Source organism: Anas platyrhynchos, chromosome 29 (assembly GCF_047663525.1).
Source record: "Anas platyrhynchos isolate ZD024472 breed Pekin duck chromosome 29, IASCAAS_PekinDuck_T2T, whole genome shotgun sequence".
In the NCBI taxonomy this organism is placed as follows: domain Eukaryota; kingdom Metazoa; phylum Chordata; class Aves; order Anseriformes; family Anatidae; genus Anas; species Anas platyrhynchos.
In genome coordinates this window covers 2,819,646-2,832,316 of record NC_092615.1, presented here as the reverse complement: position 1 = coordinate 2,832,316, position 12,671 = coordinate 2,819,646, and the positions used below count along the sequence as shown (strand labels likewise).

The 12,671-nt window shown below is 48.5% G+C and overlaps 1 protein-coding gene across 12 annotated transcripts in view; it reads right to left on the bottom strand.

Annotated features, from left to right (window-relative positions):
- Positions 1–5,370: 5,370 nt before the first annotated feature.
- The window catches only part of PTPRS (protein tyrosine phosphatase receptor type S), a 150,406-nt gene continuing 143,105 nt past the window's right edge, over positions 5,371–12,671 (bottom strand). For all 12 annotated transcript variants that reach the window (XM_072029079.1, XM_027471879.3, XM_072029082.1 and 9 more), the window contains 7 exons: positions 11,590–11,875; positions 10,962–11,140; positions 10,311–10,437; positions 10,107–10,232; positions 8,891–9,045; positions 8,041–8,176; positions 5,371–7,471 (listed from right to left, as the gene is read on the bottom strand). In XM_072029079.1, coding sequence (XP_071885180.1) covers positions 7,403–7,471; positions 8,041–8,176; positions 8,891–9,045; positions 10,107–10,232; positions 10,311–10,437; positions 10,962–11,140; positions 11,590–11,875 — 1,078 coding nt within the window. In that variant the 3' untranslated portion in view covers positions 5,371–7,402. The remainder of the gene's footprint in view (positions 7,472–8,040; positions 8,177–8,890; positions 9,046–10,106; positions 10,233–10,310; positions 10,438–10,961; positions 11,141–11,589; positions 11,876–12,671) is intronic.

Here is a 12,671-nt window from a genome sequence, read left to right as displayed (position 1 = left end):
AGCGACATCAGGGTCTGGTACAAATCACAAAGGGATCCGGAGTTACCGCTCGAGTGTGTAGGTGGATGGAGAGATGAGTGGGCAAGAGGAAAACAGGCAGATTAAAGATGGGCTGGGATGAATGAATTAAGTGGCTGGGGAGGGAGCACTGTTAAGAAATAGAAACTTTTTTCCCTGTTCAGGCTTCAGCCTAGTTTTGAAACAATCCAGTAATTTGCTTTTACTATGAGCAGTTCATACAAGCACCAGTCAGGCCCAGTGGTACGCATGGGTGAGGTTTGAAGCAGTCCTTGTCCTGTTTTAGGTCCTTGTGTCTGGCCTGGCACCCCTGGGTGCGGTGATCAGATTGTGCTGGGCTGTGGGGGTGAGCTGCGGACCTGAGCCCAGCCCATTTGGGGCAGCATGGTGCCATCCAGCCCAGGAGGGAGCCTCGAGAGCACCCCATGACAGCGCTCGGGGTCACCCAGCAGCCTCCCAAGAGGTGCTTGGAGGCCACGGAGGCCGAGGTGCTGGGTGTGTGCCATCAGCGTGTCGGTAAGGAGGATGATCGAAGGAGTGCCAGGTTTTCTGAGCTGCCTCGTGGTGCCCCAGGCTCCTCTCCAGGCTGAGGTTGCTCTTCCTGGGGACAGCACCAGGAGCCTCCCCGAGCTGGGAATGGTGCTGTTTGTGATGGGAGCTGGTGCTGGAGGGGCTGAGGGCAGTGCCAAGAGGAGGGGGCGTGAGGGGCTGGGGGCAAGGCAGCGATAACCCCGGGGGGGCTTCCCGTGAGGTCCAGCAGGGCTGGGTGGTGCTTGGAGGCCAGGAAAGGTTACGGTGGCTCTCGGGGGGCAGCTCAGAGGTGTGCTTTGTGCCTGGAAGGAAGGGCAGGGGGCATTTGGGTGTAGCTGTGGGTGCAGGGATGGGCAGTGCCATGTCCGTTCAGGTGCCTGCTGTGACGCTGCAATACATGGTCGAATTGTTCTGGTTTCCTGATGGGGAGATTTGGGACCAGCCTCCCCCCATCCCCTTCCCAGCGGATGAACTTGTTGAGATAATAAGACAATTTTCTCAGCGCCTGCTAGGGTATTTACTTTTTCCATTTCAATTCTACATCTGTTCGGTTACTGACTTGGAATTTGCAACCATCTTATTTAGGAGGAGGAATTGATTTCTCATTCTGTTGCTGCTTCCCTCGCTATAATTAAAGCGTAGTGCAACATGAAGAATTTCTCCTGGCCTGGGAACTGGTTTGCCACTTGGGTAATTCTGTAAACCAAGAAAAGGCTTTTCCTTTTCCTCTGGAATGTAAATTATGGTTACATCTACTTTCAAGTCTTTGTTCTGCTGCAGGGGACTAAAGGGGCTCTTGGTTTAGGCTCGTGCGGAGACGTGGGGGCTTTTGCAAATCAGTCCCGTGGAGATTTGGCATCCAGGCCGATGCAAATTAAGACGGATGCATGCGACGGTTTTGCATGGTGTGGGGCAAACGCTCACTGGGATGAGGCTGCTCCCCACAAACCCCTGCTGCCGAGCTCCAGCCATGCTGCCCTGAGCTGAGCCCTGGCCCCTGTGAGGGGGTTTGGGGCCCGGCAGCCTTCCAGCAGCTGTGCTCGAGCAGGGGAAGAGTAATTTGGGGAAGAAGGAGGGCTCAAGGAGATGTTTATTAAACCGTGAAAAGAATCAGATCAGGATTTGCATGTAAATGATGTCAGAAGATGCCTTGAGACCCACCTGCTTCTGGAGAGAGCTGTACAGGGCCTGGGGTCAGGGGCTGGGATCGGGGTCAGCTCCAAGTCCTGGGGGGCAGTGGGGAACAAGGCTGCTGCTGGCTGAAGTGGCCGTGGTGCGGAATTGCCCCGCAGAGCAAAAACCCAAATATGCCCTGGGCGCCCTCCCCATGAGGACAGCGCGTGGTGCAGCCACCCCTGCAGGGCTGGGTTAGGCTCTGCGGTGCCTCTTGGCCTCAATAAAGGGCTGTGCAATGGGGATTCCCTTGTAAAACCACGATCTGCACTCTAGCCCTGATCCTCTGCAAGGGATTGTGTCCGTGGAGATCTGGAGCCTTGCTGCCGGGCCTTTTCTGGAAAAATCCTGTCTGCAATGCTTTACTCCTTCCACCCTGCACGAGCATAGCTAATAAAGTGCTGTCAAAGCTATCCGTCAGAGCTCATGTTGAAGAAAAAAAGAGGGAGACAGGTTAGAAAGCGATCTTTGAATCAATAAGAAACAAGAACCTTCCCTGCTGCCCTGCTGAAAACGGGCAGTAATGGAGCAGCGCTCAGGGTTTAATTAAAAAAAAAAAAGCCAGCCAATGGTGGGCTGGGTTTCAGGCTGCTGCTGGCTGGCACAGCGAGCCCAGGAAGATGGAGCCTGTACCAGAAATGGGATTTCATCTGTTCAGCGCAGCGAGGCCGGGCGCCGCGGTGCAGCCCGTGTGCTGCGCGCATCCTGCAGCCCGGAATCATTTCTGCTTAATCACACCACCAGCACGACGCTCTGTTGCGTTCAGAAACCACAAATTAGGGTGTAATTTCGGCAGCTCATGAGCACCAGTAAAAGGCTGCATCAGTGGGACTACTTAGTGCAGGTTTGTGCTCCTGGGGCCTCGGCTTCCCCGAGGCTCAGATCCTGACTGAATGCAGAGGTAGAAGCCATAGAAGCTGCTGCTGTCCCGTGCGATGGGGGGAATCTGTGCACAGCTTGGTGGCGTACATCAGTGCTGAGCATACTGAGCTGAGTCAGAGTAGCAAGAGTTCCAGCCTGGGGTTTTTTTGTGGAGCCTGGGCTCTGCAGGGCCCCTCTTGTCCCTCCTAGCCCATAGGAGCGTGTACGTGGTGCTGTGCGCTCTGTGCTCACCGGTGGTTTTGGCTTTCATGCTGGGAGCTGTAGGTACCTGAATGGGATGGGGCTGCTTGGCTCTGTCGGTGTTTCCTGAGCAGTGTTTTCATGAAGCTCACCCTGGGTCCTGTTTTGTTTTCCTGCAGGACATCCAAAGCCTTGGCAGGGGGTCCTGGAGGGGCGCCTGGCCATGTTGCAGCTCCTGGTCTGGGCGCTGGCAGTTCCTCTGGGTGTCCAGAGAAAAATCAGAAGGCAGAGGTGTCAACAGGATTCTTTTTGTGGTTATAATGCTCATCTTTCTTGATATTCCAGAGAAGGAGAAGGAGCTGTTGTCCGACTGCTGCCTGTTGTAGGCCTATTGCTGCTACGTCAAGGTGGAATCAGTGTCATTAGGTGTCTTTGTGGTTGTCAGCCTGACTCTTGCTCTGAGATTTTATTTTGTATTTGCTTCTGTAACTGGCTCCCTACTGTATTGTGTTTTCTTTTCTTTTTTTGAAAGATTTACCTTGTCCCTAGCTGCTGTTCCAGTTCTTTGTCACTCATTTCCCCGTGCTCCACGTGGTATTTATTGCTGTTCAGTGAGAGTTTTGCATCTCTACATGGGGGGTGGTCACAGCAGCTCAAAAAAAGGATGGAAGCAAACAAAGAGACTGGGGAGAGGTGGTGGAAATGATTAGCAGCACAGAGAGACAAGAATAGTACCGCTGAGATCGCAGGAGAGCAGGTAGGCACATGCCAGAGCTACAGAGGCTGATGAAGGAAAATCAGAAAAAAAATTTCCAGCGCTTAGAAGGAAAATTGTTTTTTCCTTTCTATTCTTCAATGATGGAATAAGAGGATATTAAAAATCAACGCATTGACTGAGGCAAGGTTGATGAAAGGTACCTTTGCTGTGTTGTACTGCTAGCTGTAAGGTTTGGTGCCACGAATTATTGTCGAGTCCAAGAGATGATTAGGAGTAAAAGAAAAAGTATTTACTATTCATGTAATTGCCTGCATGAGATGTTTACAAACAAGGATACTCATTTTCTCCTCCTTTTTTCCTGTGCCATCAGGGTTTGATGTGGTTTGACTCCCTGCTTGCTCTGTCACGTGGAGTAACAAAATTTTGGAGGTGATGTAATTCCCTGAGTTCACAGCTCGATGTTTGATCGCAGTTCTATGTTAACTTGCTAAGCCTTTTTTTTCCTTTAAGTGGGAGCCAAAATGCTGCTGGTGGTGTTCTAGGAGGGCGGGAGGGTTTGTGCTGGCACAGCACAGCTGTAAAGGCAAGGAGGGGGGGAAACTGATATAGGAATACTCTCATCATCCTGCTGCTTCCAAAAACCTGCATCTCCTGTGTTTCCCTGCGTAATGTCTTTCTGACTTGATGGGGAAGAAAAAAATGTGAAGCTCAGGCTAGATTGAGCGGCGTGGCACCCGCAGTCCTAGTACAAGACTGGTTTAGCTTACATGCCATAAATCTGGCTTGGATGGGCAGTTTGTGAGCACCTCATGCTGAAATTGAGACAGGATCTCAGTTCTGGGCTTTCAGTGTTGTCACCCTGTTGTGTTGCAGGGAATGGAAGCACGAGGCTCTGCCTTTTCCGGATGGTGGAGCTGTGACCTGTGCGCTCCTCCTGGGCTCTTCCCCCCAGCGCAGACTTCGTCAGCAGCGTCCCAAGGGAGCCCTCCATCTGCCCTCGCCACATGCTGCAAATGTGACCATTGGCTTTAACCTCCTCCTGCTCTGAGTAAGTGTTTATTGACTGAAAAATGCTCGCCTGCAGGCTTGGTGCCATGGTCCATAGCCAGGATGGTGCCTGGACCAGCTGAAGGGTGCTGGTGGCTCCTTCCCCCATAGGCTGAGCAGGTGAGGGGACAGGATCTGCTTCTCTTGATGCTGCTGCCCCACGGAAGGGTCAAACAAAGCAGCAGAAATGGAGGCCACTGAAGGGTTTAACCCTCAAGGCACGCATAGCCCATGCAGCTCTGGCTTCTCGGGTGAGCAGTGGTCCTGGTCCGCTCGTGCCAACGGCCACACTGCTAGACCTAACCCAGGGGGATGCGTGTACCGGTGGCACTGCGGCTACTTGGCTAAAAGCTCTCCAAATGAGGTTGTTTCTTTGCGACTGCATGGTTGGCTTGTACAGGTGGCCTATTTTTAGAAAGAGCATAAGCACAGCAGAGGGAGAGCAACCTGCCACCTGGCTGCGTGTGCCAGGGAAAAGGGTTTTTGCAGTCGCTGTGTTACACGGAGCAGCTGCTTTGTTCATTGCCCGCTCCCAACAACAAACAGGTTTGCAGTCAGGCCTTTCAGACAATCTTCCTTTAATACAAAGTCAATATATCTACATACACAGTGGTATGAAAACCACTTACTGTTTCAGTTTGAAATAACAGTGTGAAAGCAACAGCACTTTGCTCTCATACAAAGGAAAAAAACCTCCCTCCCTCCCCCCAACTCTTCCAGTAAGGTTTTGCTGCAACATACTTAGAAATTTGGGCAACTTTCACACAGATAAGAAGTTAAATCTCGAAGAAGCCTTTCGTTCTTTTTTTTTTTTTTTCTCCTTTTCAGTTAAAGACAGGAAATGGATTGTTGTGGGGTTTTCTGGGTAGCACTTGATGGCAATGATAAACCCTTCTAGAAAAATAAAAAAAGTCCCAGGCAAGCAGTGTTCAGGGCAGTGCATCTTTTCCGAGACGTGCTCTCTCCTCTGCCACTTCTGCAAGAAAACTCCTTGTCACGTACACCTGTAAGCGCTTCGTATCTACCACCCAGGGCCCAGACAGAGTTGGGCTGGTACCTGCATTACACCACTGATGTTTATAATCTGTGTATGTGCCGATGTGTGCCACGGCTCTGAAACTGCCCTCGTTTTGTCTTCAGTTGTAAGACCCTGGTGTGTTTTATTCTCCCAGTTCAGCCCTGGCCTTGTTAGGACGGAGCAGCAGGGCCACAGCTGAAGGGGAGAGGTTGGCACTGCCACCGCATCTCAGCCTGCCTGCTGATCTCCCACCCTTTGAAAGACACGTGATATGCCTGCGATTTTAAAACAAAAGAACCCCAAAAAAATCCAGAAAGGACATTTTGTTTTTACATGAGCAAGTTAAACCTTTTAAATGGTAGAAAAGCAATATGTAGAAGTAGCAATTTGCACTGCATTTTTATATATCACAGCCATTACACGTAACATTTCTACAGTGAAAAAATAGACTGTCTTTGAACATAATATGAACAAATAAGCAAATTTTTCTTTTAAATTCATTGACTGATATTCTTTGTCTTTTTTTTTTAAAAAAAAAAAAGGAAAAAATACACTATTTAAAAAAAAGGTAATGTCACTTGTTACAGTTACATCGATACTTTAAAGAAAGCCACTCACAGTATATGCCATTGATCTCACTTGATCTTTCCCAGTTATTTATACAGCTAGGGCATGTTCGTAGCTGTGCCAATGAGCTTGGTCTGATGTGGTACCGGGACAGTCCTGAGGAGTATCGCTGCATCGCGCCCGGAGAGCTGCTGTGTCCGGAGGTGAGGGGTTGGCAGCAAGAAGCAGTTGTCTAGTGGAAATAAATTTCTTAAGGATGCTTCTCAGGCTCCTTCCAGAGAGATGCTCCTGGCCTTCTGTGGCAGGAACTGGTGGGGCGGCACAGCTCCTTGCAGCAGAAGTGGGGTTGTGTGAATGTGCAAAGAGAATGGGAAAGGGGCTGCCTTTCTGTACTGGGGTGTCCCACTGCTGCCCAATTAATGCCTCTGTGTAGCTGGATGTGCTGAAAAGGGGGAGCAGAACCAGCAGCCAGCGAACCCAGCCCAGGGGAGCTGCCACCTCTACCTGTCCCACCTGTGTGCAAGGGGAGGGGGCCACACCACACAGCCAGGTCTGGGTTCTCTCTCTCTGTCTCTCTCTAATTTTAAATATCCTAAAAAATAAATTTTGGAATTAGAAGAAATGAGGAATGTTCCAAGTATTCAAAGTGTGAGCTATAAAACCTCTCGCGTGGCAGGGGCATTCAGTGAATGCTGCTTGCAAGGTGCCTGTAAGCCCAGAATCATCCCAATGTTGATACTGAGGTTATTAAGACTCCAGCTAGAAGAACTCCTGACCCTACGTTTGTCTAAGTGTTGAGATTTAGTTCCTTTTCTTATCTTTTACAGAACACCTTCAATTCTGCAAGTGACTTCCTTTAAAGACTGCCAACTATATTAGTAAATAAACTGAACTCTAATGATGTAACCAAAGTCGGTTTCCTTCCCTTCTCCAGCGGTAACGTTTCGCAAGGTGTGTTTTAGCTTTTGGATCTGTTTCATGATGTCCATACATCTTCCACAGCGAACACCACTTGAGGTAACAAGAGCAGTTCACCACTTAAAGCAGTCCTTCAGCAATCTCCTGAGCTGCCTCTTCACGGTCCAGGTTACAACATGGAGTTCCTGAAGGGGTGTTCCTTTCAATCCTTCCCCCTGCTCCCCAATGCATTGTCCAGATGAAAAGGTACTTCTTCTGATTCAGTTTTGTAAGTTCAAGCGCTCCTCCTGGGTCAAAAGAGGCCTTCCAGGACTTAAGTGGTTGGTAAAGTCTGCACAACGGATGGCTTTTTATGTTGCATAGTGATCAAAACTTCCCAGATATTCCAAAGCTGCCTGGTAACAGAACTGGTATTCATCCTGCAAGCAGTAAAGAAAAACAGTGCTTCAGCTTCAGAGGTTGAAATTCAGAGGTTGAAACAGCCGCTCTACAGTTCCCTGCCCCACTTCCAGCTAGTGCACACCTGGGCAGGAACCCTGCACAGATCCTTTTATTCTCAAAGAGCTGTGAGCTACTGGGAAAGGAAATCCCTTTTCCTTATTGTCATGCATCTCATAGATAGCAGGCATCCTGCCAATAGTTTTTCCCTCTCTGCAGCAAAAAAAAAAAAAGTGGGCTATGTTTAGAAGCAGGTGAGTTCCCCTTATCTCAGAGGCAGGATGAGATAAGAATCAAGGCTGGCAGACTGGGGTGAAATCTTTAAGAAATTTAAAGGCCCATGGTTGTTGTTATTATTACTTAGTAAAGTGAACCAATAGTGCAGCCTGGGCTTGCTTATCCTTCAGGTAAGGTTTTACTAATGGTTAGAAGGGCAAGAAGTCTGCTGCACTCAGCCAGGGCATTTGGGGAATTGGCCTGCAAAGGTCCGGGACTTGCTACTCAGGTCCTGTAAACAGTGATAAAGAAAGGGCTTGCTGCTCCACCTTACCTCTGTTTGCACCATAGCAGGTCGTTGCGTTCGCAGCATCTTTACTGTCTGGAAAATATCTACAACACCCTCATAGCGCATTCTTTCCAGGACGATACTCAGTGTGATAAACACTCCAGTCCTGCCCACACCAGCACTGCAGCAATGGGAGATGAAAAACACCAAAAAATGGTACGTTACAATGGTCCAATGCTTTCTTAGACACTGAGGTTATGGTAAGGTTGAACTAACAGCCTCGTCTTATGAACATAAACATGTTAGAGCTGGGAAGTCTCACTGCCAAAGTGTGTGACCCAAACAAACATTTGAGAGATTGACATTAAAAAAAAAAAAAATTGGGTAGCAGTGAACAGCATTCATTGTGAGAATTATTACCAATATTTAACACTAGTTTTTTTTTTTTTTTTTTTTTTTTTTTTTGAAGTAAATAGGTGAAGACTACATTTTCTTCTGCCCAGTGGGAGGAAGGTATCTTGCTATCAGCAAACACAGGCTAGCAGTATTAGGGCTGCAGAACTGGGCTGAGACTGATAATAAAACAGGTAAAATGCTGCAGGTCAAATATTGATTAACACTGTGATTCCTGTGTCCTGCAGGGCATCAGCATTTCATACCTCTCATCTGGATAGAAGGGGGGCAAAAGCCTTGGGGGCACTGCCCAGGTCTGAAGGGAGATGAGTTTGGTTGGCAAAATCAACAGTCTTTAGCCATCCATTCCAGCCCCACCCCATGAAATCTACCTGCAATGATGGGGTGGGAAAGGAGAGAGATGCCTGCAGGATTTTAATTCCTTTGGCTCTTTTGCATCCTCAGATAAATTAATTCAGTGTTTCCATTCATATTCGCTTACCTGCAGTGGACAGAGATGGGGCCATCCTGGCCAAACTGTTCCTTGGTCTTATGTACCTGTCCAATGAAATCGATAAAACCTTCTCCTGATTTTGGCACGCCTTGTTCTGGCCAGTCAGTGAACTGGAACTGACGAACAGTTCGTGACTGACCGTCCTGGGGAAGAAAATATTAATAGCTAAAACATCCTGTGTTTCTACTACTAAGTACAAACGGCAAAGAAAAAAACAAAACAAAACAAAACAAAAACACCACCAGATTTTACTGCTAGTTTGTTAAGGGGCACAAAAAGTCAAACCAACTTTGTGTTGGATTTAATACATCATGATGAAGCTGCTCATCTTGCACTTGACATTTCTGGAGTTGGTTTGTCAGTGCAGATCTATGCTCCTGGCAGGTGTCCTGAAAGGTCCAACCACTGCAAAGACTGCACAGATGGAGTCTTCAGCAAAGGAACATCCAAGGGGAGGTTATGGCCTCTCTATCAATCTTGAGGAAGAGTTGCCATAGTGTCAGAATTACGGCTGACAGGAAGATAAATCTTGTTCTACCAGGACTGACGAAGCATCCTCCTCCTCAACCTTGCAAATAGGATTATCAGGTTCTACAATACTGACAACCTCAAAAGCAGGGAAAACTGCTTTGAGAGTAAGAGTTATATTTGCTAACCAAATCTCAGAACGAACTGAAATGTTCCCTGGGAGGAGAAATCTGACATTGAATCTAAGATTGAGTCAGTGCCCCTTTGAATCTTAGTGATAGCGTCTCTCCTTAAAACCAGAAGAGAAGTGTATGTTTTCTGTAGGGCAAAGAGTATCCTTTGCAAGTCTTTGTTTTTATTAGGTGTTTGGGGACATTCCGCTTTCCTTTCAAATAAGCTGCAAGTAAAACCCAAAGCTTGGTGAACTTCTAACAGTGACTCACTACTGTGATTAGTGAACAGAGCTTAGAAAACTCAGTTTATAAGAAAACATATTTAAGTACAATTTATCTGTGGCTGTGCATTCCATTCCTCATCATAACTAATCTCTCATCCGCTGAGGATAATCCCAGATTTTCTCATAGGAAGAGTTTACACCTCAGTTTTTCTTATAGGCACCAAACTCCACTGCTTTCTGTAAGCCATGTTCTTGATCACGTGTTTGAGCCGCTCCAGTCCCCCCACCTCCAAAACTGTTACCCTTGCAAACACAGACTGCACCTTGTTCATCGCTTACCCTGGCATCGGTGACCTTGAATTCTCGCAGGATGTACTGAGGCATGTTGTATTCAGCCATGGGATCTACTACAAAGTACTGGTACCGGGCAGAACGCTCTGCGGGCCAGTACTGATGGCACTTTTCCTGCCAAGGGGAAAGAAACGGCTCTGTTAGCCCTTGGGTTGCAGGCTTCTCCCCTCCTGCTTCTTAGTGCACACTTACCCGACCCATCTCGCGAAGCTTAGTCAACATCACGACAATGGTGGAGTTGTTCTCCCATAGCATCCGCCAGAAATCTTCTGTGGTCTCTGCCAGGGGCCCTTGTGTAGCAATGTATGCCTTCTGTTGTCTGAAACAGAACACAAACCTGAGGCACGGGTCAAGAGGAGGCTACATCATGGCTTGTACCATGAGTACACAATGGCTTGTGCACATGGCTGTGGGAAGCACATGCAAAGACTGAAATACAGGAAAACAAATAGGAGTGCCGGGACAGAGCTAGAAGGGTGCAGTGTCTAAAGGGGGTCTGAGGTGGTGTCTTTGGTGCTAGTGGCCAAAAAAAAAAAAAACCACCACCACAAACTAAAACCCAAAACAACCCAAAACAACAAAAGCTTGAGTGGTGAAGCTTTTTCTAATTACTGTTTCCACAGGTGAAGGTGAATCCAGATCACACTGTTATGAGCTGTAAGCAAGAAAGAATTTCCCTCTAAACGTGTACTGTGTGCAGTACAGGTAGGTGATGGGACAGAACAGACCGGTGTTATCACCTAGTCCTAATCACCTAATCCCTTAGTGCTGCATCCTCAGAAAGCAGCCTGCTGGGTTAAGTTCACCCCCTGATGGTGGTGAGGGCAGCCAGGTGCTGGTTACCTGTAGCCATCAATAAAGCTGGCGTTGATGTAGTCTGACCCTTCCACTCCCCTGATGGGCTGAAGGCAGACCCGCGTCGTCTCATATGGCATGATGTTGACAAGGCGATTCTTGAATTTGTTGCATGGGAGATTGGCACTGATGAACCTGGAGGTGTGGGCTTTGGAGTTGGCGAGTCGCTGAAGATAAAAGCAGAGTCACAACCACTTGCTCAGCTCCTGGCTGCCCCTCATCTGCCTGGCCCCCACAACAGCCTACATAACTTGCCCTCTATGCTCCACCATTTTGTTCCACCTCACGTGCTCCCCATTTCTGGAGGACAGAGAGTGTGACACGTCCCCCCCAGCAAAACTTTCACAGCAAACATTTAAAAACCCAATCTAGGGAAGGAGCAAATTCCGTGTGGATTTGAAACAACCAGACAAGCCTCCTGCAGCAACAGTGCAGGTTCCCCTGGGAACTGCAGCAGCAGAAGCCAGAATAATTACTTCTCTAACACAGCACCAAGAAGTTCCATCAGCCTTGTAAAGGCTCCCTGTCTGCTATGAGTGCCAGCAGAGACAGCTCCCATGAGGCACACAGAGCCTTCCCCAGTCACTACTAGCCCAGTTCAAGCGCCTGCCTTTACCTTGAACTCCAGTTCCATGCCTGTCACGTGCTCTCCAACTTCGATCTGTGCCAGTTTCTGGATGTATGTGTAGAGATTCCTAGCTGGGACTTCTGTGTTGCCGCAGGCAACAGCCTCAAGCAAGGCATCGTGTATAAAGCTGTACTGGTCTTCTGTCTGCACCATGTAGTTGCGCTGTGACCTCATGAGGGTAACGTGCCCGTAAATGTCCACTGTCTTCTCGTGTTTTATCCTCTCTAGCATGGCGTCGATCACAATGAAGCAGCCGGTCCTTCCAACTCCCGCGCTGAAAAGTAGAGGAAGAAAGCTGAGCGATGGACAACTCACCCACCAAAGAAAGAGGTTCTTTGCCACCCAAGTGAGGAGCTTTCCACTGGTGCAAACAGCAGTAATTGTGGGGTAGGAATGGACACGAGGCAGACAGTGAACAACCTGCACTCACTGGATGGGACAGAACTGAAGCCTTGTGAACACAGCTATTGAAGAGCTGAGACCAAGGAATTCTTAGCAAACCAGAACATACCCAAATGGTTTTGGTTCATCTGTTTTATGGATTTTCTTTTATTAAAGGAACTTGCTTAATCAAACTGGCTGCGTTACTTCCCACTCTCCTCAATGTGTTGCTCTTAGCAAATTTAAAAAACAAAACAAAACAAAAACCAAACTGTTGGAGGATTTGGGACAGTGGAGGACAGCGATGACACCAGAGTTACTGCTGCTCTGAAGTCACCGGTGCTACAGTGGCACCTGTAAAGCCTGTGCTGGCACCTAAAGGGCTGCTTATCTGAGCCCAGCCCGGGCCAGTGCTGCCACAGTGGCACAGGGAGGCTCTTGGAGTTCAGAGCCAGCAGATGGAAAAGGTCCCTCATAGTCCATGCTACTCTGTGTGCAGATGTGCTCAGGCCTAATACCAAAGGCAGTTTGCAACGTGCAGAGATTCACTTTGAGTCTCTGCTCAGGTTAACAAAAAATTCCCAAACAGAGTTTGGCCTTCTGTCACCCGAGGACCCAAGATGAAAGGTGGCCTCTGGTAGCGTGACTGTTGCCCCTCCACACTGATCTGCCCCGCTTCTCACGCCTCT